Raw genomic sequence first — 25,725 nt, forward strand, 5'->3', positions numbered from 1 at the left:
ACTGGAGCATCTCTCTTTCGAGGAAAGGCTGAGCGGAGCTGTGCCTGGTCAGCTTAGAGACAACTGAGAGGGGACACCATCAATGTCTGTCAGTATGTGAAGGGAGGGTGTCAGAGGATGGAGCCAGGCTCTTCTCAGTGGTGCCCAGCAACAGGACAAGAGGCAGTGGGCAGAAACCGATGCACAGGAAGTTTCTCTGAACACGAGGAAGAACTTTTGTACTGTGCGGGTGAGCGGGCACTGGAGCAGATTGTCCAGAGAAGTTGTGGAGTGTTCCCCGATGGGGGCAGAACTGTCTGGACGCAACCCTGTGCCATGTGCTCTGGGATATCTCAGGCTGAGCAGGGACGTTGCACCAGATGAGCCACTGTGGTCCGTTCCACGCTGAGCTGGAAATCCCATCTGTGAGTCTCTGAAGGCCGCGTCAGCCCCACCGGCAGTGGCAGCGGGGCGCGGGCACAAAGCCTGCTCGGAACGGCGGCGGCGGCGGCGGGCGGCGCTCGGGGGACAGCATTGGCGGCGGCACCGGCGACAGCGCGGCGCGGAAAGCGCTGCTCGCGCCGTGTCGTAAGTTCCGGCGGGGCAATTCCGGTGGTGGAACCGCGCGGGCAGCGGGCGCCATGGCAAGCCGCGAGCAGGCGAGTGACGCACACACATTCTGTCCGTGCTGGGAGGTTGGAGCTTTGTAGCCTTTGTAGAGCCAAATGACATAGAATTTCAGGACAAGAAGGACAAAAAACTAGGTAAAATAAAGTAGCAGCTTGCACGCAAAGGCTATTGCGGGAAAAGGAAGCGAGCTGCAATAAGCAGAGGTTAAAATACATCAAAAGCACGTCTCGTGAGAGTAAGATAGGGAAAAGCAAAGACCTCGGAATTAGTAAACCGTTTCATTTCTACGCCGTAACGTCTTGTCGGTACCTCTTTCAGAAATGTATTGAAGCCTGGTTTTGGGGGTACAGTCGACAGGTATTTGCGGAGCTCTCTGTTAAAGCAGGTGACGGTAAGATGTCAGAGATGCCTATACTTAAGTGTCTTGATCAAGACCATTTAATACAGCTACTCTGTGGCTGGTGTGGTGAAAAGTTTCCAGGAGCGGTTTGCAGAAATTGAAGCAGAGAATATCCTGTGTTGGAAGGGAACCACAAAAATTATGGAGTCTGGCTCCTGGTCTGGCACGGGACCATCTCCAGGAGTCGCACCATGTGCCTGAGAGAGTTGTGCAAAAGCCTCCTGAACTCTGTCAGGCTGTTACTGTGATCGCTATAACCTGAAGGGCCCGTTCCAGTGCCTAGCCACCCTCTGAGTGAAGAACCGTCTCCTGATAGCCCTCCTAAGTATCCCCTGACACAACTTCGGGCCATTCCCTTGGGTCCTGTCACTGGATACCAGAGAAAAAAGATCATTTTCTGCCCCTCCTCTTCTCACCTCATGAGGAAGCTGTAGATTGCTGTAAGGGTAGGAAGATGCCTGAATGTGGTTCATCAAATTGTTCAAAATAACCATAAAAAACTTCAAGTTTTACTATACATGTGTTCAATATAAAACCACTTGTAATATTAACTTGCTGTTTCCAGAGATGTCATATATATTGTGGGGTAGAAAAATTTTAGGATATTAAATTATCTGCAAAGCAAGAAGTTTATTTGTTGTGTTTTAATTCTGTGAGTTTACTTTCCACAGATTCAGCCATCTGGGGAGCAGTGCAGTTAAAGGCAACATGGCTTTGTTCGTTTGCTGAGTTTTTGCTGAATTATAGCCCTGTCTTTCTTCTATATCCTAAAGAATATTTGGAATACTAATCATGAGAAAACAATTTGAGATTATTATCAAGTACCTGGAATTGTGCCCTCTAGAGATGCCAAAACACGATAGGAAGTACTAGAAGGAGCTTTTATCAAGATCATGTTTTTCTGCTGCTTGTCAGAGATTCTTTTCAGTCCGTGGCAAACACCAAGAAAGTTTCCTGAGGATTTCTTTAATTCATTACAGTCTATATGAGTGATCAGCCAAAACCAAATGACTGTGAGCTGTGATTCTCTGGGGGTTTGCTTTTCATACATATTCAGCTGCATTGTAAATCCTGACTTTCTGAGTGTTAGCTTTTACTAAGTTTCCATTCGCTGACCTGGCTGTTGTATTTAAGGGAAGGACTTTGCATTGGTTTTGCCACGCCACCTGTAGACGATCTTTATGTGAGGATACTTCAGCCATTTCTTTTTCTGTCTTTTTCAATAGCTGAAGAATATCCACTGATGTAACCTTGATAACGCTTTCAAGTAACTTGACTTTTAGAGTTATTCCAGTTTGGTTGTGTTTATTTGACATTGGCACAATAAATAATGCTTCTGTCCATGTATTTTCAGGATTATATTCCTATCATGCCAAATAATTATGTAGGATTGTGGTGCCAGCATCTTAGATTAATTTGAAATATCTAGACCTGTCTTAAGATTTTGATGACATCCCGTCTGCTTTGGTTGCAAGTGTTTCAGTCAGGAATTTAAATAAAGCCTCTTAGGTACTAATTCAGTATCAAATTCTATACTAAATGGAAAGAACATGAAATTTCAACCAAAACATTTTCATTTGTAGCATATTCATTTTAACTAACAATTCTACTGGCAAGTAAGTTAATTCTATTGACGTTGTACTGGCAGGTTTTGAAGGTTTTTAAGTTGTTACACAGAACACGGCAAGAAGTTTTTAAAAATGATACCAGAGCCCTTGAAGGTGAGATACTTGTTTTGTGTGGTGTGTGCTTGCTTACCTGTATTTCATGGAACTTTCTTCTCAGAATAAGAGAAAGAGAATTCTTAACATAATCTTTCTTCAAATTACTGCTATAATTTTCAGATAGTAATTGGGAAAACTTTTGTGTGCATAACCTGATACCCTTTAATTTGAAACAAAAAAAATTGGTTCTTTAGATTCAAGCGCCCAACACATATTTTGGAAAGGAAACCTCTCTTTTCTAAATGTTCCTGGTCTCCCTGGGAGTTTTTTTTCTTTTTTTTTTAACTTCTTTTCAGTCCAGCCAGAGCATGTATAGCTGTACTGATTAATTCTCTATGTATGGTTTTTCCTCGAGTGATTAATCGTGCTTTTTTGTCTTGTGTATGGAATACAGAATGCTAAATTGGGGATCTTATTTTATTTGTATACCAGTCAACTTAAAATGTGACATGTGAATTACATGGAAATCTTACACTGAAATACTTGGATGAGAGTGCCCCCAGTGATATAAAGGTTAAAATTCTAAACTTTGGGGCAGCGACAAATTCAAAATACATTTTCTGTTCACACTTCAGTTTTTTGTTTACTTTATTTAGCTGCAAGACTAAAGATAAATGAAGAATTCAGAAATAACCGAGATGAGACATCTGAAGAGAAGATTAATGAGGTATTTTCTTGCTTTCTGTTGTTTCGGGTTTTTCCCCACTTTACATAAGTTCATATCAGGAATGCCCTTATGAAGTTACCTTAGTTATTTCCACTTTCTGTGGTTTGTCTTGTTTTGTAAAGTGTCAGAACAGAATTCCCTTCAGGTCAATCTGAAGAAGAAGCTATGCTTCAGGAGCATGCAGCCTGGCTGCTAATGGGCTTTCAGCTGGGGGCGCTGGAAGATACCTGCTCCAAGCTTCAAAAGGAGAGAGCATGAGAAGGAGTGCAGTGTAGATGTCAAGTATTGAGCTCTAGTCTTTGTGAAGATCTGCATCTGTTGGTGCGCCCCACTTCCTAGTGTGAGCATGTCTCCTGAAATGTCTCACTTGAGCAATTTCATTTATTTCTGACACAGGCATCATGCAGACAGGTATTAGAGTTCTCTTAATGGCTCAGCAAAGCTACCAAGGGTTCTTCGGCTTATCCTCTTAGTGAGAGAAGGAATTCTAGGCTTTTGCCAAATACTAATACCTCAGGTAGTCTTTAGGTAGTGCGTTGTTCCTGCGCAGTCTTCTGTGAAACCTCAGTATTAATTCCTGTCATGTTTTGCCCTTGTTTTTGTCTCCTTATTTCAGTAGTGTTGAAAGTAGTAGTACTTTATTCAGAAGTAGTGTTGAAAGAATGAGATTGCTCTATCACTATGGGAAATCAAATGTTATTGAGGTGTGAGTGTCTGTGATCATTGAAAACTAGTTAATTGGTTTTGTAGTTGCATTTAACCTTACTCATTTGCAGTTTTAATTGAGTATGTAGATGTATGGACTGGTGTATGTTACTGAGCCAATTTCCCTTACTATATGCTCCATGTCAAGGTCACTTACATATCAATCTGTAAGTTATTCCAGGATCCCCAAGGCAGAAGCAATGTATACATAGTACATAAGTAACTGAGTAGTACAACCGAATGACTTTATTATTTGAATAGTTGTCTAGTATGGAAAACACCTTCAGTAATAGTCACATATAATTTAAATTACTCTGTTGTTCCTCTCTTCTTACGCCTTTCACTAGCTTCTGAAAATAGCTTCAGATGTTGAAGTGATTCTCAGGACTTCTGTTATTCAGGCGGTTCACACAGATTCTGACAAAATAGGTGAGTAAGCCTGCATGCTAAAAAGTTACTTAAATATGTTACAGTTTAGTAAATAAATATAGAAAATAAAAATAAGGAAAGGAATAGTGAGGCAAATAGCCTGTCTATTATTCTCTGCTGAAATTCTCAGTGTAAGCTATTTATTAATGTCACTGCCTAGGACAGGTGGAGGTTTCAAAGATACAAAGTTTCCATACAAATGTTTTGAAGTATGGAGGCTGGTAGAAAAGAAGCAGTGATTACTTTTAATGTCCTTACCCAGCTATAACTGTTAGGGAGGTAAGCAGTAAGATGGGTAGTCAGCATGCCTGTGTGTTCAGGGTAGTCAGTCAGCATGTGTCTAAAGGCAGTAGCCATGGTACGCAGCTGTAGGTGTTTGCTCTACCAAATAGGTAAGAGCTGCCTGAGGAACATTAGCAAGTGCAGTATGTACACTGGCCATAGAATAGCTTTTTCTTTGAGGATTGAGTGTTCATTCCCAAAATTTTTTTCCAGCGATTTCAGTTTCAGGTTATGCTGTGTAAGATATGTGACACAGTGATTACCTCGATGCAAAGTCTTATCAAATTCTGAAATCCTGATTCCTGGTTTAGAAGTTCTTTTATATTGCAGTCAAAAAGAGAAGCAGGCTCAGCATTCAGCTGCGTGGTAGAGAATAAAGGAAATCTTCAGCTCTGTACATTGTTTCCTTTTACTTCTGTTTAGTGTTATCTGTAAAGTTTTGTACCAATTTTCAGTTTTACGTTTGGTAAAACATGTAACTTCAAACCAGCAATTATGATCAAGGCCAAAGGGAAGTCTAGACCAGTGTCAAGTCTTCCATGGTGATTCCAGGCAGGTAACAGTTGAAGAATAGGAACAGACAAAGTGAATTTGCACCTCTTTCAGCTGTTTACACCTGGCAGCACTTCCTGAGTCAGGGACATTTTCTGGTTTAATTAATCTTCAAATTATCTTGTTTTCAATTACTTTTTGATTTCACCAAGCTGTTCATGATTTTTTAATTCCTTTATTGCGTTCTTTTTGTTCACTTCCCCCATGAAACAGCTCTCAGAAACAACCCGTGAATACCTGTGATTATTCTTCCTATTCACTGCACACTGTGGGCAAGGAGGCATTTATACACACAATATGGCACAGTAATGTTTTCTCTTTAATTTTCAGCTGGATTCCTGCTAATAGTCTCTGCTGATTCTAAATTTAATTTTTGGCTGCCAAGCCAAAATACCTATTATGTATTTATTTTTACAAAATTCTACAAATAATTTTACAAATTATGAGACTGGTCATAACCAGTTTTGAATTTATCTCTTACTTTGTCAAGTTAGTATTTTTCTTGACCTGTGTGCAGTGCATGTCTCTAGGTGTAATTTTGTCCATCAGGTTACTCAGTCAAGTCTTAAGCATGTCTTGCTATTTTTCACAGTAAGACATTAATGAAATTGTTCAGGATGGTATAATTAAAAACCTTTTCTTCTCAGGTTACTTACAAATATCTTTAACAGTGGTATGTCAGCAAAAATACCTGCAGAACTCTGCATTTGACATCACTGTAAATGAATGACCTAATCATTTATTGTTCATGTCTTACCATTTATCCAGTGACTTACCTGTGCAAGACTTCTGTCACAATAAGGCTGTTCTTTTATGAAAGCATTAACTGAGGGACTTCAGGGGATCCAAATACGTTGTGGTAATCTCTAAGGTGCCATTCAGAGAACTCCAGCAGGGACTGTAAGGCAGAACTTCCCTTGCAAAAGCCACATGAATTCATGTTGAAATACTAGCTTGTGTTCTAATCCTGTGCAAGTGTGTCGGGATGGGTTTTGGACAGCCAGGTGTATCAGCAACAGGAGGAAGAGAGAAAACATGGATCTGCAGCTGAATAGGACAGGGAGCTCGGTAATGGAAGACGCAGAATAGTCAGTTCTGTGACAATGTAGTGGTAGTAACTTTCACTAGGTGCTTTCTTTTCCTGTTGGCCTTCAAAATAGGCCAACAGGATAAATATTGCAGATTATATTCCAAGACTTGGGGAAGGGAGTTAAGTCAAAGCCTGTATTCATTTTTGAAACTGCTGAAGTAAGCATAATATGACTCAAACTTGAAAAAAGTGCCATTCACTCCCCTGCTAAAAGTTACTGCAAAACTTTATAATTTTTTATGGCTTCTTGATACCAAAATTTTCAATGTTTATAAAAGGAGATGGGAGAACATTATTGTGACCAACTGAAAGTAGAATCTTAAAAACAATGATTTTGTTTTAGTTAGATATCATGATGCTCCTTGTACACTTACCAGAAGTTCAGATCCTCATTTTAGTAATCAGATATTTTGTTTGTAAATATAAAAACACCTTTAGAATTTAAAATAGTATTTTCTGTAAGATTATAGTCTTACTGTTGTTTTGGGTTTTTTTTCTATTTCAGTACTAATACCCAGGAAAGATCTGCTACAGGACAACACTCCTTACTTAGATAAACCACCAAAAAAGCAAGAGTCCTGAGGAAGTATTGTTACCCGGAAAAAAGAGACTGCGATCAACTCACTGATTTTATTGAGTGCTTGGATATCATCATGCACTTATTCTGTGGAAGGTAGTAATACTTCACAGAATTTAAAAGTACACAGCTGAATTGTGTTACTTCAGCCAGGAATTTTTCTCATTATGACAACTATCAGACAGAGATTGTTTCCCAGCAATCCAGAGTTTTGCAAAGCTATATAAAAATTAAATGGAGTACTTAATTCTGATAATATTTATTTTTAAGTTTATTGTCAATCATAAGCTTCTTTAAAGTAATGAAAAATCATCTTGTGGCATTTCACATTAAATTTATGCTTTGCACCAAGAGCATGATTTCTGAAGTTGTCGTTAATTGTACACTAGTATACTGTGATACTTTCTGCTTGAGAGAGTTCTTAAAGGTTTATCTGAATAAATTATTTGTGTTTTACAGATGGTAGAGCATGGCTAGTGTTTTTCTTCTCCAACACACTCTAGAATGAGCAGGAATGTTAGGGTTTGAGTTCTCAGATGAAAGCACAAGAGAACCCAGCCACAACATAACCTAAAGATGTTGGTTTAGATCATGTGGTTTATGAATTTATGGTTTGCATTTTAACTTGTAATCATTGAGTGACCGAGGCATTCTCCAGAGAAAAGGGCCTTGCTGTCTAGTTGCAAGTGAACTTGCCTAGAGTGAATATATGAGAAGTTTGATTAGTAAGCCTTAATAATTTGCATTTTTTTTAAGGATACTTCCTTGGTTCTTGTGGAATTCATTGCAACGATCTGTTCACTTCCATTTTAATTGGAAGGAGGTACAACCTGCAGTGATACATAGAATCTTTTCTTCCTGAAATTGGTATCAGGCACCTCCCTAGGATGTAAGTACCTCACTCGGGAGCAAAGTAGTCTAATGATACGTCTCACCTCATCTGTTTATTTTCAGTCTCCAGGATGTCAGAAGCGCAGATCTTTGTGTGTACTGATTTGGCTTGACTGGCTGAGTAAGCCAGAAAACTAGTGCCTTCATCCAGTCTCTTTCTCACAAAGCATGTCAGTTTGTCAAGTATTCCTTTCTTTAAAACTGTTGCCTCTGGCTGTGATGGCCAGGGCAGCCAGCAGCAAATACAGCTGTCAATAGCCCTCTTTGAATTGCACTGATACTCCCTGCACTGTAGCTAAAAGGCAGCAGGCACACAATGTGAGATAGAATGAAATTGCTGCAGTTCTTGCCATTTGTTTTATTCTAGTGGCTCCTCTACAAAACAAATGTCTCTGTCTGTAGGGTGTGTCCTGTTCTAAGCCCCTGGTATTGTTTACTTCCCTAAGGACAAGCTATATTCTGTGTCTGGTTTCACATCCTTCTGCAGCCTGCCTACATTGACATTTTTTTCCCCATAAGGGGTATAAGAGAGTCATATGAAAGAAAAGATACAAGGTAGTGGCAACTGTAAAGAGAAAGGAGAGCATTGCCTCAGGTGAAATGACTAACTTTTAATTAGAAGTAATTAAACGGGTCTGGCAAGACTAGGAAATTATGTAACCATTCAGGTGTACATCCCATGGCATGGTGGTATTGGGGGAAATTCACCTCTCATAGCCACTGCTTTAGGATGTGGGTGCAGCCTTAGGGATTTATCCTTCAGATTGATTTTATAGAGCTGGGGCCTGGTAAGTTTTCACTACTGATGTAAAATAATATTGCCCATTACCATGGAAAATATATAGTAAATATATATAGTAAAAGACTTCAGTGATGTCAGTGATAGATGGTGATCTATATGCTGTTTGATGAAGCTTTCTCAAGTGGAGAATTTTTTCATGTGACTATTGCTTTGGTATCGTTCTGCTGGCATGTATTTCAAGGTTTTATTTTTAGTAAGAATGCATCAGTTTAGTAAGAATGCATCAGTAGAATTACAATAGGGAAGTGTCAACTTACAGGATCAGGCTTGCTATTAAATGGGCATTTCTGTCCTTCATCTTATATAGGTGTTGAATACTTATAATAAAAATACAGAATGGGTCACCTGAATAACACAGAACTGGTGACAATGAAGTACATTGTAAAAATAATTGGTACAGTTTATTGCTCTTCAGAATGATTGTTCTTATACTCCTGTGCAGTATCTTTATGGTGTGTGCATTAATATTCCATGTTCCTGCTGTCCTTGTGCATTCCTGGGAAGCAAAACAAACTGAATTCTGCAGTGTTGAGAAAATCAAGATGATACAAAAAAGGCGACTGACGTAAGAGGCTGACAGGCCTATTCCTCGCTCTTTTTCAATGCAATCTTAAATAGGAATCCAGGGGGTATCTAGACCTGGGTAAATGGGAATTCAAATATGTTACTGAGACTAAACGTATCTCAGATAGGTTGCTATCTAGGCCCTGTAGGTGTTTGCTTTATTCAAGTTTAACTTTTCAGTCTTGAAAGAATCTCACAAACCTGCTTAATGAGCAGCTTATTAAGGTAATTAAAGGCTTCTTTATGCTAGTTTGTCATAGCTATCCCTCTTCCCCTTATTTCATGCTTACCTGTTGGTTTCCATTCCAGAACCCAGCCATCAACCGAGTTTCCATTTCCCTTTTTAATTTCACTCTGGGTATGAATCTATTCTTGATATTGCTGGGTTTGTGCTCATATATATTTTATTTTTTTAATTAATACAAATAATAATAAAAAGACAGGAACTATTGTTGCAATCTCTATTCGCAAAGTTTGAATTCTTAGCTGAAACTTTCAAGTCATTACCGGGGTAATGACTTTTCACCTAATGCCTTAGGAGGGGAAAAGAGTGATTTTTTTACAACAAAAACTGTAGTTGAATAGGCTCACAAAAAACAGTTCAATCACATTAAAATTTTTTAGGTTTACTGGAACAGCTGAATTTTGAAAGCGAATGCATGTGCCTTTCCTTCTAGAGTATGTATCATCAACCATAGAAGATATGGCTTAAAGGTAATAGTTCTTTCAACTGTAGTTTAGTCATGTCTGTATCAAAAAAACCCAAACCACAGAGATGGTGTGCAGGCAGACAAGAGGTGCTCTTGGAAAAGCAAAACCTCGGTGCTTGTTCAGATCCGCTGCGTTTGAGCTGCTGCAGCCAAGAGGTCAGTGCGGTGTGACCAGCGCACGCTGCTGTGTGGGACTGTGTCCATGACCTCTGCAGAGACACCAGCAGTGCTGCCTAGCAGCACCTGGTGCTTTACAGGCAAGTTTCAGGTCTGCTCAAGGTAGTTACATGCGTACAGAGTTTGGCCGAACATATGTCACCTCAGTGATTCCATGGAGCAAAATTCTAAGCACTTCAGCTTTTGGCATCCTCTTCCAGAGATGCAGCTGTTTGAGCCTTCTACCTTGGTATTCTCTTCCATGTAGTGTTGACTTCACATACACTTGTCTTGGTTTTGGGAAGACAGGTATCTGCCAGGTAAAAACTGGAGTTTCCTTTGGAATGGAGAGTGTAAACCCCCCCCCCCCCCCTTTTTTTTTTCCAATTATAAATTTACAATCAGAGGCTCTTAGGCAAAGATTTGGGAAATAGGAATAGCAGTTCTTTACTAGTATGTATTACAAAGCAAACAAAAAAAACCCCCAAACAACTACAGCATTAATAACAAAACAGTACCAAGAACCTTGAGGGCTTAGGGCTTTATTTCACAAAAGCCAGGGCAGTTCAGTTTCAGTGCCCCTGCAGGATCCTCAGAGCACTAAGCTGAAACAGTGGAAAAGTCCTGGGCTGGTTCCCGGGAGCACAGGGGGTGCAGGGTCACACTGTAGCAAGAGTAGCAGCGCGGAAGAAGCTGAAGGTGACGCAGGGCTGGCCCAGCTCCCGCGGGTGGCAGAGAAGGCTCAGGATTCAGGCCGAACCGGTGATAGTAGGTCTCCCAGGACTGGATCCCTTTGGCCACAGTGAAACTCTTCTAGCCAGCAACCGCCCAGCCGTTCTCTCTCCCCAAATGCCGAAAAAAAGAACAGCCCGAAGCTGCCTCAAGCTCTGTCTCCTCAAACTCTGTCTTTTACCTGCGTTATCTCCCCCTTCCAACTTTGTCCACCTCTTTGTTTTGGCTAAGTACTCTCAAGTATCCAACACTTGGTCTCCTTGGTAATTTATGGGGAAAAAATTCTTTAGAGAAAGAAGGAACAAACCTAACCTCCAACATTATCCACCCTGAATTTTTTTCCCCATACTAACATATTACATTGAGTTTACACCGTTAAAATATATATATATATATATATATATATATATATACACACACACATATACATATACATATATACATATACATATACATATACATATACATATACATATACATATACATATACATATACATATACATACACACATATACATATATATATACACACGTATATATATATACACATATATATATACACATATATATATACATATCCGTATACACGCAAATATGGATACAGCCACATTGTCATGGGAAGTTCATCCCAAAAGAAGGTCCCCTTGAGGTATGCATCGGGTCTCTCCATCCTTTTGCATCACCCACCAGGTGCAACCTGGTCCCTGAGTGAAGACAACCCCACGGATGGGATTGTCTTTGCTGGAGACAGGATTAATTCAAACAATTTTTCCCAGCATACCTCTCATGTGTACTACTGCAACCTTATCTCCCTCTGTCATTTGCAAGGGCTCAGATTAGGCAGGACCTGCTCAGTTGGTGGAACCTCGAGTGTTCACCAACCAGGTGGCCTTTGCTAAATTAATATCCCAATTCTTGAAGGTTCCCCCACCCAGTGCCTTCAAGGTAGTTTTAAGCAGGCCATTGCACTGTCCAACTTTCCCGGCCTCTGGTGCATGATAAGGAATATGGTACACCCACTCAATGCCATGTTCTCTAGCCCAGGTGCTTATAAGACTATTCTTGAAATGGATCCCATTGTCCGACTTGATTCTCTCAGGGGTGCCATGTCTCCACAGAACTTGTTTTTCCAGGGCCAGGATGGTGTTCTGGACAGTAGCATGAGGCACAGGGTAGGTCTCCAACCATCCAGTGGTGGCTTCCACTATGGTTAGCACATAGCGCTTGCCCTGGCGGGTTTTGGGAAGGGTGATGTAGTCAATGTGCCAGGCTTCTCCATATTTATATTTGGACCACGACCCACCATACCATAAGGGCTTCACCCGCTTGGCTTGCCTGATTGCAGCACATGTCTCACAGTCATGGATAAGCTAAGAAGTACTGTCCATGGTTAAATCCACCCATCTGTCTCGGGCCCGCTTACAGGTGGCATCTCTGCCCTGATGACCCAAGGCATCATGGGCCCATTGAGCTAGGAACAACTCTCCCTTGTGTTGCCAATCTAAATCTGTCTTTGACACTTCTATCTTGGCAGCCTGATCTACCTGCTCGTTTTTATGGTGTTCCTCATTAGCCCGACTCTTGGGAACATGGGCATCTACTAGGCGGACTTTCCCAGGTAGCTTCTCTACGCAAGTGACAATGTCCTTCCAATCATCAGCGGCCCAGATTGGTTTTCTCCTCTGCTGCCAGTTGGCCTTTTTCCACCTTTGCAGCCAACCCCACAGAGCATTGGCTACCATCCACAAATCAGTGTAGAGGTAGAGCTTTGGCCACTTCTCTCTTTCAGCAATGTCAAGGGCTAATTGTACAGCTTTGAGTTCAGCAAATTGACTTGATCCCCCTTCTCCTTCAGTGGCTTCTGCAACCTGTCATGTGGGGCTCCATACAGCTGCTTTCCACTTACAGTTCATTCCCACGATGCGACAGGAGCCATCAGTGACAAGAGCGTAGCGTGTTTCCTCTGCTGGCAGTTGGTTGTATGGAGGAGCTTTTTCAACCCGTGTCACTTGTTCCTGCTCCTCTTCATCCATGAGACCAAAGTTTTCTCCTTCTGGCCAGTTTGTAATTATCTCCAAAATCCCAGGGCGATTTGAGTTTCCAATACGGGCGCGCTGTGTGATGAGGGCAGTCCATTTGCTCCATGTGGCATCAGTGGCATGGTGGGTGGAAGGAGCCTTTCCTTTAAACATCCACTCCAGCACTGGTAGTCGGGGTGCTAAGAGGAGTTGTGCTTCTGTGCCAATCACTTCTGAGGCGGCTTGAACTCCTTCATAGGTGGCCAAGATCTCCTTCTCTGTGGGAGTGTAGTTGGCTTCAGATCCTCTGTAACTTCGACTCCAGAAACCCAGTGGTCGGCCTCGGGTCTCTCCAGGCACCTTCTGCCAAAGGCTCCAGGACAAACCGTTGTTCCTGGCTGCGGAGTAAAGCACATTCTTCACATCTGATCCCGTCCTGACTGGGCCAAGGGCTACTGTGTGAGCAATCTCCTGCTTGATCAGGGCAAAGGCGTGTTGTTGTTCAGGGCCCCAGTGGAAATTGTTCTTCTTGTGGGTGACCAGGTAGAGAGGGCTCACAATCTGGCTGTATTCCGGAATGTGCATTCTCCAAAAACCTATGGCACCTAGGAAAGCTTGCGTTTCCTTTTTGCTGGTGTCCTGGGTTGAAGTATATTCTATCACCATCTTCAAGAACTGTTGAAACCAGGTGAGGCAGTGCTCCCTGCCTCCTCCACTCTGGCTTATCTTCTGTTAATGGGCCCATCAGCACCTTTGCTACACAGCTCACAGATAACCCCCTCCTGGACTATCTCCTGTTAATGGGCCCATCAGGCCTTATCACGTGACTCACCATCCCATTGTGAGGTGCTCCGCCCAGAGGGAGAAACCAAGCATTCCAGCCTGGATATAAGCTGAGACTCTGAACACTAGAGGGGCGCTTACCCACTGGATTCCCAGAGGACCCGAGCTACCAGACCTTTCTACAGGATCACTGCTTCAGGAAGACCACCTCATCTGGACTGCTTCCATCACTACGCTCAGGTTGTATTCTGACTCTGTCAGTGGTCTTTTGTATTATTGCATCTATTTTATTTTACTTTCTTTCCTTTTTTTCTTTTTTTCCTATTAAATTGTATTTCTGACTTGGAGCCTCTCATTTGTTTTGCCTTCAAACTACTACAGCTGGTCAGTGGAGACATTGCTGTGATCTTATCAATGACCTCAGTGGGCATCTGCCACCGTCTATCTTGCCACTTTACTCCCAGGAACTGGATCTCTCTGGCAGGTCCCTTGACTTTGCTCTTCTTGATGGCAAAGCCGGCTTTCAGCAGAATCTGGATGATCCTCTCTCCTTTCTCGAACACTTCAGCTGCAATCTCCCCCACACAATGATGTTATTGATGTACAGTAGATGTTCCGGAGCCTCACCCTTCTCCAGTGCAGCCTGGATCAGCCCGTGGCAGATGGTGGGGCTGTGTTTCCACCCCTGGGGCAGTCGGTTCCAGGTGTACTGCACACCCTTCAAGATGAAAGCAAACTGAGGCCTGCATTCTGCAGCCAGAGGAATGGAGAAAAATGCATTGGCAATGTCAATAGTGGCATACCACCTCGCTGCTTTGGACTCCAGCTCGTACTGGAGCTCCAGCATGTCCGGCACAGCAGTGCTCAGTGTTGGAGTCACTTCATTCAATGCACGATAGTCCACAGTCAATCTCCATTCTCCATCAGACTTGCGCACAGGCCAGATGGGGCTGTTGAAGGGTGAGTGGGTTTTGCTGACCACCCCTTGGCTCTCCAGCTCACGGATCATCTTGTGGATGGGGATCACAGCATCCCAATTTGTCCGATACTGCCGGCGGTGCACTGTTGAAGCGGCAACAGGTACTTGTTGTTGTTCTACCTTCAGGAGTCCCACTGCAGGTGGGTTCTCTGATAGTCCCGGCAAGGTGTTCAACTGCTTAATGCCCTCTGCCTCCACAGCAGCTATCCCAAATGCCCATCTGAGTCTCTTAGGGTCTTTGTAATAGCCATTCCTGAGGAAGTCTATGCCCAGAATACACGGAGCCTCTGAGCTGGTCACAATCGGATGTTTCTGCCACTCCTTCCCGGTCAGGCTCGCCTCAGCTTCCAACAGAGTCAATTCCTGTGATATCCCCGTCACCCCGGCAGTGGAAATCGGTTCTGCCCCCACATGTCCCGATGGCATTAGAGTACACTGTGACTCAGTATCTACCAAAGCTTCATATTTCTGTGGCTCTGATGTGCCAGGCCATCGAATCTACACAGTCCAAAAGACCCGGTTTTCCTGTGCCTCTTCCTGGCTAGAGGCAGGGCCCCTCTAGCACTGGTTATTATTCTCTTCTTCGACACACATATTAGAGGTTCCTTCAAGGGGATCCGACATATCGTCCTCACTTCTATAATACCTGGTGGCTCGGTCATGGGAGGCTGAGGCTACCTTCATTTTAGTGTAAACCCCTCGGTGAGTGTTTCTTTCCTTGAGCTCACACACCCTTGCTGCCAGGACTGAAGTGGGCTTCCCATCCCACCTTCCCATGTCTTCCCCATGGTTGCACAGGAAGGACCACAGTTCAGCTCGTGGGGGTACCCTCTCTCTCTAGCTGGGGGACGTTGAGCTCTGGGGCCTGTGACTCGCACTGGTTCCACATGGGAATGGTTCCTCCTCATCTCCTCTCTCACCTCCTTTATCTCCTCTTTGAGTTCCTTCACCACGGCAGAGACATGAGCCTGCATTGGGCACTTGATTATACTTTCTTAACTCCTGAGCTTATTGGCTACAGAGCCCACTGTCTCTCGGTTGGCATCAGGATTGATTGTGGCAATGAATACGGCACAGTCACGTGGTCCATGAGTTGCCAGCGTCTACATGTGCCCTGTGCATCTAACCTTGTCAGGGTCATTATCATGCTGTCCGCTCCTCCCAAAGAGTACCTCTAATACTGCCACTTCCCTCAGCCTTTGGATCCCCTCTTCAAGGGTCTTCCAGTCCGTGTTATGATGGTGCTGCGACACTTTGTCTCTGTGGACAAACCTCTCCCTTATACTCATTAAAAGCCGCCCCCAGAGGGAAAGGGGGCCTGGCTCTCTTACAGACACCTGATTTATGCCTGAGTCTTGGGTCAAGGGTCCCAAATTCCTTGCCTCGCTACCATCCAGTTCTACACCTGTACCCATAAGGTCCCAGACCCCAAGCAGCCAGGCTGTATAAGCCTCACGTCCCCGTCGTGCAATATCTTTGTGTAGGTTACAGAGACTTTCATACGACAAGGGCTCAGTGATGATCTCAACTTCTGTTTCCCCTGCGGGTTGTGAAGGCCCTCCTTTCTTATCCTTATTACCTGGGGGCTCTGATTTCATCTTAGACTTCCTTGTTTCCACAGGGGCGACTGCTGTTGGCTGTGGCTGCCCCTGTGATTCAGCTGGAACCTGGACGGTTGTAACGTCTGTGGGTTCTATTGCTGCACCATCAGACTCTCCCTTTACAGGGCAGGGGGAGGGTTTTCCACCAGCTGGGGAAGTGTATTCCTTCAGCACCTGGCCCATCTCATGTATCTCCTTCACCAGAATCCCCACCCAATCCAGGTGGTTCATTTCTGAGGTGGGCTGCGGGGCAGGGTCAGGCAGTGGGACAGCATCCCTATTCTGTGGGGCAGTGTCAGGCCCTACGGCAGTATCCTCAGTCTCTGGGGCAGTGTCAGATGCCCTGACAGTATTTCCAGTCTGTGGGACAGGGTCAGACTGCATGGCAGTATCCCTAGTCTCTGGAGTAGGTGCCTGTGCGGTTATCCAAGTCGGCCTCACCTTATCTCTGAAAACTATTGAATAGGCTATGACTATTAGCAACACTTGTATTAGCAACACTTGGGTAGTATCTAGAGAGAACTTAAACCCTTCAAAAGCTGGTGGGGTAGGCACAAAGAACTGATTGAAGGGCTGGGAGAAAACTTCCCCTGCTGTCATTTCCTCACAGAAAGTACCATTCTTGAAGTAACCCCAAGAACATACACTTGGTGTGTGATAGCCATGTATCCATGTGTCTGCCTTCCAGAGGAAGTTAAAAATCCATGAATGCCTCACCTTATCCACCCATAAAACAAACTGGATCACAGCCACCGTAGCCTTAGTTATGGGGCCCATGTTTAGATAAGGGCCTGCAAATGGAAGGAATACAGCCACAACCACGTGCCATCCAAACCAGGGTAAGTTAGACCACATGATGCTGCCTAATGAGGTTTTTATATCCAACGCACACAAAAGAAAGTACTAGGTTAGTTAAGAACCGCTATTTCTCTTCCCCTTTCTTTTCTCATGCCCTTAAGCCCCGCACTTGGGCGCCAAAATCTGTCTTGGTTTTGGGAAGACAGGTATCTGCCAGGTAAAAGCTGGAGTTTCCTTTGGAATGGAGAGTGTAAACCCCCCCCCCCTTTTTTTTTCTTTTTCAATTATAAATTTACAATCAGAGGCTCTTAGGCAAAGATTTGGGAAATAGGAATAGCAGTTCTTTACTAGTATGTATTACAAAGCAAAAAAAAAAAAAAAAACAAACAAAAAAACCCCCACAAACAAGAAAACCCCCAAACCCCAAACAACTACAGCATTAATAACAAAAGAAAACAGTACCAAGAACCTTGAGAGCGAAACAGTGGAAAGTCCCGAGCTGGTAGATGGGATGGCAGGGTGTCCCGGCAGCGCAGGGCGTGCAGGGTCACACTGTAGCAGGAAGAGCAGCGCAGAAGCCGAAGGCGAGGCAGGGCCTGGCCCAGCTCCCGCATGTGGCAGAGAAGGCTCAGGATTCAGGCCGAACCGGTGATAGTAGATCTCCCAGGACTGGATCCCTTTGGCCACAGTGAAACTCTTCTAGCCAGCAACTGCCCTGCCGTTCTCTCTCCCCAAACTCCGAAAAAAAGAACAGCTCGAAGCTGCCTCAAGCTCTGTCTCCTCTAACTCTGTCTTTTACCTGCGTTATCTCCCCCTTCCAACTTTGTCCACCTCTTTGTTTTGGCTAAGTACTCTCAAGTATCCAACACTTGGTCTCCTTGGTAACTTATGGGGAAAAAATTCTTTAGAGAAAGAAGGAACAAACCTAACTCCAAACAACACTGTAGCTTTATTGAGAGCATTAAATACATCCAAAGAGTATTTCTGGTTTAAATACCAAGTTTTGGTCTTGTGCTAATCACCTTTCCCTCTCCTTTATTTAACAGTTTCAAAATAAAAGGTTTCTTCAATTGTTCTTTTCTTCAAGATCAGGATAGCCAACAAGCATAGTATGTTTTCTATAGCCTGATGTGTTCATAAAACACAGGTGATAGATTTTATTTGTGAATTGATTTTGTGTGGGTAGGATTTGTGTTGAGCTCTTAATGGTTTCAGGTGAAACAAGGTGGTTGTTCTAATTTAGCAGGGGAAAATTAATTCTCTTTTCTGTTCCTGTACACTTTGGTAAAGGAAGCATTTAGTTGCTAATTTTACAGGGAGTGCTTTTAAACCACAAAGTGATTTTACAAAGACTTGATCTGGAAGTAGCATTAAAAGTTTAATATGGAAAGGTGGCTTGTACCTTTCCCTAAGGAGACAAGTTATCAGTTTTTCAGGTAACATGGGATCAGCAAACCTGTGGCAACTTCAGTGACATAAGCATTTAGTCTTTTTCCTAGAGGTCCTGCCAGCTGAAGGTGCTGAAGTAGTCTGAGTGCTGCATAAAATTATCAGTCCTGTTTGTATCACACTGGACTTTTAAATACAGCTTCAAGTACTGACAGTTCTTTAAACTTCCTTTACAAAAGGAAAAGAAATATTGACAATTGAAAACTAAAAATAAAGGCTGACGAGTTTACAGGAAGAGTGGAGACCTAATATATTTGGAAAGATAACTCTTTCCAAACTACTTGCAAAATTCAATCTTTAAGTCTGAAATTTGGTAGGCTGTCAAATCTCTGATCTTTACTTTTATGGGAAAATAATTACTTAAAACAAAGCACAAATAGGAACACGAACTGAGTATCAAGATTAGTATTTGGTATTAAGGATATTGAGATGCTGGAGCGTATCCAGTGCAGGGTGAACAAGGCTTCTGAAGGGTCTTGGAAAGATGCCTTATGGGGAGTTGCTGAGGTAGCTGCGTTTGTTTAGTCACAAGAGGAGGAGGCCCAGGAGAGACCTCTTTGCTCTCTACAACTCCCTGAAAGGAGGCTGTAGTGAGGTGGGGGTTGGTCTCTTCTACTGTGCCTGCAGTGAAAGGACGAGAGGAAACGGCCTTCAGCTGAGACAGGAGAATCAGGTTAGATATTAGAATTTTTTTTTTTTTTTTCACTGTTAGGGCATGTCAGGCATTGGAATAGATACCTCTGGGTGGTAGTGGAATTACCATGTCTGAAGGCGATTAAGAAGCATCTGGATTTGGTGCTGGATGATGTGGGTTAATGGTTTAGGGGTTACAGTGGTAGTAGTGGTTGATGGTAGGACTTGGCAATCTTAGAGGTCTCTCTCAACCTTGATGATTCTATGATCTTACAGTTACAAAGTTTTGATATTTTGATGTTGAAATCCAGTCATCTTTGAGGGTAAAGTATATGTAGCTTTTTTGAGGGTAAATCTGTGGCATAGATATCCAAATACCTAATTCTGTTGAAAGACTTCACTAGAGAAGCCAGTATGCCGTGACTTTTCTTTTTCCTGCCAGCAAGAGTACATCTGTGGAGAGGAAAAGAGAGGAAGGTCATGTCTTATTACTTGGAAAAATAGCAATAAATTTAAATAATTTGCTCTTTTTGTAAATAAATATTTCCATTTAGCTTCAGTAATCTGGTTTGCCTCAGGATGAAGGAGTAAAAGCACCTACTTTTCAAATTGTGCTTTCCTTTTTCTTGTGGTATGTCCTTCAGGTTTTCATCTCATCTACACAAAAGGCTGTGGCTTGAATCCAGGATTAGTCAGGATTAAATAAACAGCTGGTGAAACAATGGCCTCTTGAACCTGGGAGAGAGGATGGCATCCTTTGTTTTAGGCCATAAAAGCAGGAAGAGTTCTGCTGTTACACCTGCTGCTGTAGCAGTGGCAGCCCTGTTCTCTGAGGTCAGTGGCTGTGGGGGAAGGTTGACTCAGCCATCCTGAACCACCCTTTCCAGCTGAAAGACATCTCTGTAACTGAGCATGGGAATTTTGTCACTCTGCTCACTGTGCACCAGAGCTGTGATAGTCAGAACAAACAGGCAGTGACCTGTACAATACTCTACACTTTTCCCTGTCAGTTTGTAAGAGAAAAACAAAAAGGTCGTTGCAATGCTTCCTTACTGTTCCAAGTATGTATTTATTAAGTGGTCTGTTGCTGTCCACCTGGACATGAGCCAGCACTGATGTTGCTGTGTGGATCTTTTATCCATCAATTTGTGTGTTTTGTCCTTGGGAAAGCCACTATCCTTTGCTTCAGATTTTCTCTTGATGCTTAGAGGTACAGTCTGAAGTCAGTTTCTTGAAGGGTTTTTGAAGACTCAGCACAAACTACCCATTAAAAAAAAAAAAAAAAAAAAGTGCTTTTAAGGACAAGGGAGGGACAAGCCTGCATTTTTCACCCATAGCTGTGTCTATTGGTGTCACAAGGGGAAGAGCGTGGCTTTCAGTCTGTAATGCCCTTGGATAATATTTCAAAGGCTATGTAATATATATAGTACTTTGTAGCAATTTGCCTTGTTATTCTGTAACATATCACACTGTGGCAGAGGAAGAGATCTCGGATATGGTATTGAGAAGGGACAAAGAAGGAATTCTCATCTAACTGAAAATAGCCCCTGAAGGAATTTCCCTTTAATGTTAAGAATATGCCAGATTTTTAAATTTTTTGGTCATTGTTATTTAATTATGCATGTGGTTTCCTCAGTAATTTTCCCCCAAACATGCTTTGTGGAAATACAAGCAGACAAGTGGTCTCACTGGACCCTGCAGTATTGTCCAATAGCAAATGAGGTAAGTCTGGCTTCTGTCAAACCAATACATGAAGTCCAAAATGAATGAGCATAAGAATGAGAGCAAGAACATTAAAATGCTTAGAAGGAAGAGTAAATGGAACAAAGGAATATTAAGGACTAATACTGCATGAATGAAACAAAAATTTCCATGTACTAAGTGGTTCTTTAAACAATTTTCGTCTCTAGATGAATGTTAGATTTTAATTATAGTCTGCAGTGCAGGCTGGAGGTGAAAAGAAGACTGATTATGTTTGGACTAAAGAGGAACAGAGAACTGAATATAGAAATAGTAAAGGCAAAGAGTATATTAATTGGTTCTTGGTCTGGCTTCATTGCAGTCATAATTAGAACTACAGCATGTTCAGATAGTAATTTCCTTGAGCAGAAAGGTTTAGGGTCAAATACCTGTTTTGCAGTAATTTTTCTGTGTAATTTTGCCTGTTTCTGCTTTATTTCAGGTGCATTTGGTGGGACTTAGATAAACAATTACTCAGTTGCAACGACTTATGGAGATTTCTGGCTGGTTTTTTTATTCCTTATGGAGAATGAAGGAAGAAAATTTCCCCAAAGAGGACTATAAACCTCTTACATGTTGTAAGGAGGAAGATCATATCAAAACTTTACCCATATTACTTTCTGATAATATTGTAGATAGGCACACATTAGGTAGGAAGCTCTCAGCTTCTCACAATTTCATCAAAATACATAATTAAATCATTATAAACTTGTTAGCTATGAGAAAATGAAACATGTCAATTTATGTCAGACTAACAATACAAACAAAAGAAAAAAGGAGTCTAGAAATTGTGAGGTTCCTTTTCCAATGCCTTTAATGTGTGCTCAGAGAAGAAGCCACATAGAAAGGTCTCAGGTGGGCAGCAGAACTGTGACAGGTATGCTTCTCAGTACTGCTTTGCTTTAGCTACTGGGCAAAAGGCAAAATTGAGGGAATTTGTGGCTCCAGTGACAAAACACTTGTCACAATCGTGAAGGGTGCATTACCTACCTTTGTCAGATGGGAAACATGATATGATGCACCAGCTACATCAAATGATGAATCATACTTTAAAACATGCTGTTTGATGTACTTTCCATTGCCCTAAGAGAGATTTGTTTGAAATTCTGTTTTAAGATGCATGTTGCAATTTCTTTCACTATTTTCTAAACCACATTCCAATGAGTATTGGAAACTACAAACACTTAAAATAGAGAAGAAACGTGCAAATGTTGACACATGTTTTTCCTCCATTTCAGGGAAGAACACCTCAAATATGCAGGAGTAAAGCAGTGCAAAAAAAGCCCCCAAACCTGAGGAAAAAAGAGTAAACAACACTATGTCTGTGATCAAGACATCCAGTAAAGCTTGCTGCAGATTTCATCATTTTGTTCTTGTACGATTCCATTCATTTAAAACTCACTTTTCTAATAGGTGAAGTAATTTATCAAATATACAGTAACTCAAACCACAGAAGTTAAATGAGATGGTCTCTCAAGGATTTATCTGTCTTGGTTTAGGAAGACAGGTATCTGCTAGGTAAAATTACAATCAGAGGCTCTTTGGCAAAGATTTGGGAAATAGGAATAGCAGTTCTTTACTAGTATGTAATACAAAGCAAACAAACACAAAAAAACCTCCCCCCCCACCAAACAACTACAGCATTAATGACAAACGACAACAGTACCAAGAACCTTGAGGGCTTTGTTTCACAAAACCCAGGGCAGTTTGGTTTCGGTGTCCCTGCAGGATCCTCAGAGCACCAAGCTGGAACAGTGGAAAAGTCCCGGGCTGGTAGCTGGGATGGCAGGGTGTCCCGGCAGGCAGGGGCAGGATGTCCCGGCAGCGCAGGGAGTGCAGGGTCACGCTGCAGCAAGAGGAGCAGCGCCGAAGAAGCTCGAAGGCGAGGCAGAAAAGCGGCCCAGCTTCTGCTCGGCGTGCTTTGCGGCGGCTGAGATCTTCGAGGAGCGGCTGACACGTGTCTCCCGAACGCCGGAAGCAGAAAAGCACGCAGCTGCCTCAAGCTGTGTCTTTTACCTGCGTTATCTCCCCCTTCCACCTTTTGTCCACCTCTTTGTTTCAGCCAAGCACTCTCAAGTATCCAACACCCGGTCCTCTTGGCAACCCGTGGGGAAAAAATTCCCCAGAGAAAGAAGGAACAAACCCAACTTCCAACATTATCCACCTCGAATTTTTTTCCCATACAAACATATTACATTGAGTTTTAACTATTAAAAATACATATATATATATGCAAATATGGATGCAGCCACATTGTCATGGGTAGTTCACCCCAAAACAAGGTCCCCTTGAGGTATGCATCGGGTCTCTCCATCCTTTTGTATTACCCACCAGGTGCAACCTGGTCTCTGAGCGAAGACAACCCCACGGATGGGATTGTCTTTGCTGGAGGTAGGATTAATTCAAACAGTTTTTCTCAGCATACTTCTCATGTGTACCACTGGAACTTTATCTCTGTCTGTCTTTTGCAAGGGCTCAGATTGGGCAGGACTTGCTCGGTTGGTGGAACCTCGAGTGTTCACCAACCAGGTGGCCTTTGCTAAATTAGTATCCCAATTCTTAAAGGTTCCCCTACCCAGTGCTTTCAAGGTAGTTTTAAGCAGGCCATTGCACTGTTCAACTTTCTCGGCCGCTGGTGCATGATAAGGAATATGGTACACCCACTCAATGCCATGTTCTCTAGCCCAGGTGCTTATAAGACTATTCTTGAAATGAGTTCCATTGTCTGACTCGATTCTCTCAGGGGTGCCATGTCTCCACAGGACTTGTTTTTCCAGGCTCAGGATGGTGTTCTGGACAGTAGCATGAGGCACAGGGTAGGTCTCTAACCATCCAGTGGTGGCTTCCACTATGGTTAGCACATAACGCTTGCCCTGGCGGGTTTGGGGAAGGGTGATGTAGTCAATCTGCCAGGCTTCCCCATATTTATATTTGGACCACCGCCCACCATACCATAAGGGCTTCACCCGCTTGGCTTGCTTGATTGCAGCACATGTCTCACAGTCATGGATAACTTGAGAAATACTGTCCATGGTTAAATCCACCTTTCGGTCTCGGGCCCACTTATAGGTGGCATCTCTGCCCTGATGACCCGAGGCATCATGGGCCCATCGGGCTAGGAACAACTTTTCCTTGTGTTGCCAATCTAAATCTATCTTTGACACTTTTATCTTGGCAGCCTGATTTACCTGCTTGTTGTTTTGGTGTTCCTCATTAGCCCGACTCTTGGGAACATGGGCATCTACATGGTGGACTTTCACAGGCAGCTTCTCTACACGAGTGGCAACGTCCTTCCATTCATTAGCAGCCCAGATTGGTTTTCTTTTACGCTGCCAGTTGGCTTTTTTCTACTTTTTCAGCCAGCCTTACAGAGCATTGGCTACCATCCACGAATCAGTGTAGAGGTAGAGCTTTGGCTACTTCTCTCTTTCAGCAATGTCAAGGGCTAATTGAACAGCTTTGAGTTCAGCAAGCTGACTTGATTCCCCGTCTCTTTCAGTGGCTTCTGCAACCTGTTGTGTGGGGCTCCATACGGCTGCTTTCTACTTACGGTTCATTCCCACGATGCGACAGGAACCATCAGTGAAAAGAGCGTAGTGTGTTTCTTCTGCTGGCAGTTGGTTGTACGGAGGAGCTTTTTCAGCTCGTGTTACTTGTACCTGCTCTTTTTCGTCCGTGAAACCGAAGTTTTCTCTTTCCGGCCAGTTTGTAATTATCTCCAAAATCTCAGGGCAATTTGGGTTTCTAATACGGGCACGCTGTGTGATGAGGGCAGTCCATTTGCTCCATGTGGCATCGGTGGCATGGTGCGTGGAGGGAGCCTTTCCTTTAAACATTTACCTCAGCACTGGTAGTCGGGGTGCTAAGAGGAGTTGTGCTTTTGTGCCAATCACTTCTGAGGCGGCTTGAACTCTTTCATAGGCGGCCAAGATCTCTTTCTCTGTGGGAGTGTAGTTGGCTTCAGATTCTCTGTAACTTCGACTCCAGAAACCCAGTGGTCGGCCTCGGGTCTCTCCTGGCACCTTCTGCCAAAGGCTCCAGGACAAACCGTTGTTCCCGGCTGCAGAATAAAGCACATTCTTCACATCTGGTCTTGTCTTGACTGGGCCAAGGGCTACTGCATGAGCAATCTCTTGCTTGATCTGGGCAAAGGCTTGTTGCTGTTCAGGGCTTCAGTGGAAATTGTTCTTCTTGCGGGTAACCAGGTAGAGAAGGCTTACGATCTGACTGTACTCAGGAATGTGCATCCTCCAAAAACCTATGGCTCCTAGGAAAGCTTGTGTTTCCTTTTTGCTGGTCGGTGGAGACATTGCTGTGATCTTATCAATGACCTCAGTGGGGATCTGCCGCCGTCCATCTTGCCACTTTACTCCCAGGAACTGGATCTCTCTGGCAGGCCCCTTGACTTTGCTCTTCTTGATGGCAAACTCGGCTTTCAGCAAAATCTGGATGATCTTCTCTCCTTTCTCGAATACTTCAGCTGCAGTCTTTCCCCACACAATGATGTCATCGATGTACTGTAGATGTTCTGGAGCCTCACCCTTCTCTAGTGCAGCCTGGATCAGCCCATGGCAGATGGTGGGGTTGTGTTTCCACCCCTGGGGCAGCCGGTTCCAGGTGTACTGCACACCCCTCCAGGTGAAAGCAAACTGAGGCCTGCATTCTGCAGCCAGAGGAATGGAGAAAAATGCATTGGCAATGTCAATAGTGGCATACCACCTCGCTGCCTTGGACTCCAGCTCGTACTGAAGTTCTAGCATGTCCGGCACAGCAGCGCTCAGCGGTGGAGTCACTTCATTTAATGCACGATAGTCTACAGTCAGTCTCTATTTTT

General features: G+C 43.3%; 1 protein-coding gene across 3 annotated transcripts; it reads left to right on the forward strand.

The window, feature by feature from the left end:
• The first annotated feature begins 584 nt into the window (after positions 1-584).
• On the forward strand, positions 585-22,256 carry LYRM7 (LYR motif containing 7). Of its 3 annotated transcripts, none has more exons than XR_010720516.1 (8): positions 585-638; positions 2,658-2,730; positions 3,330-3,400; positions 4,453-4,534; positions 6,964-7,131; positions 7,792-7,924; positions 21,334-21,541; positions 22,130-22,256. XR_010720516.1 is itself a non-coding variant. In XM_066181628.1 (5 exons), the coding sequence occupies exons 1-5, from the start codon at positions 621-623 to the stop codon at positions 7,038-7,040; spliced, it is 321 nt and encodes a 106-aa protein (XP_066037725.1). In that variant the 5' UTR covers positions 585-620; the 3' UTR covers positions 7,041-7,488. The 3 variants fall into 3 exon arrangements, 1 of the variants encoding a protein (XP_066037725.1); XR_010720515.1 differs by having other exon boundaries at positions 21,334-21,469; XM_066181628.1 differs by lacking the exons at positions 7,792-7,924; positions 21,334-21,541; positions 22,130-22,256 and having other exon boundaries at positions 6,964-7,488.
• Positions 22,257-25,725: the final 3,469 nt, after the last annotated feature.

The sequence above is a fragment of the Chamaea fasciata genome, unplaced genomic scaffold, assembly GCF_029207755.1.
Source record: "Chamaea fasciata isolate MVZ Bird 193981 ecotype frontalis unplaced genomic scaffold, bChaFas1.0.hap1 SCAF_4, whole genome shotgun sequence".
Classification (NCBI taxonomy): Eukaryota; Metazoa; Chordata; class Aves; order Passeriformes; family Sylviidae; genus Chamaea; species Chamaea fasciata.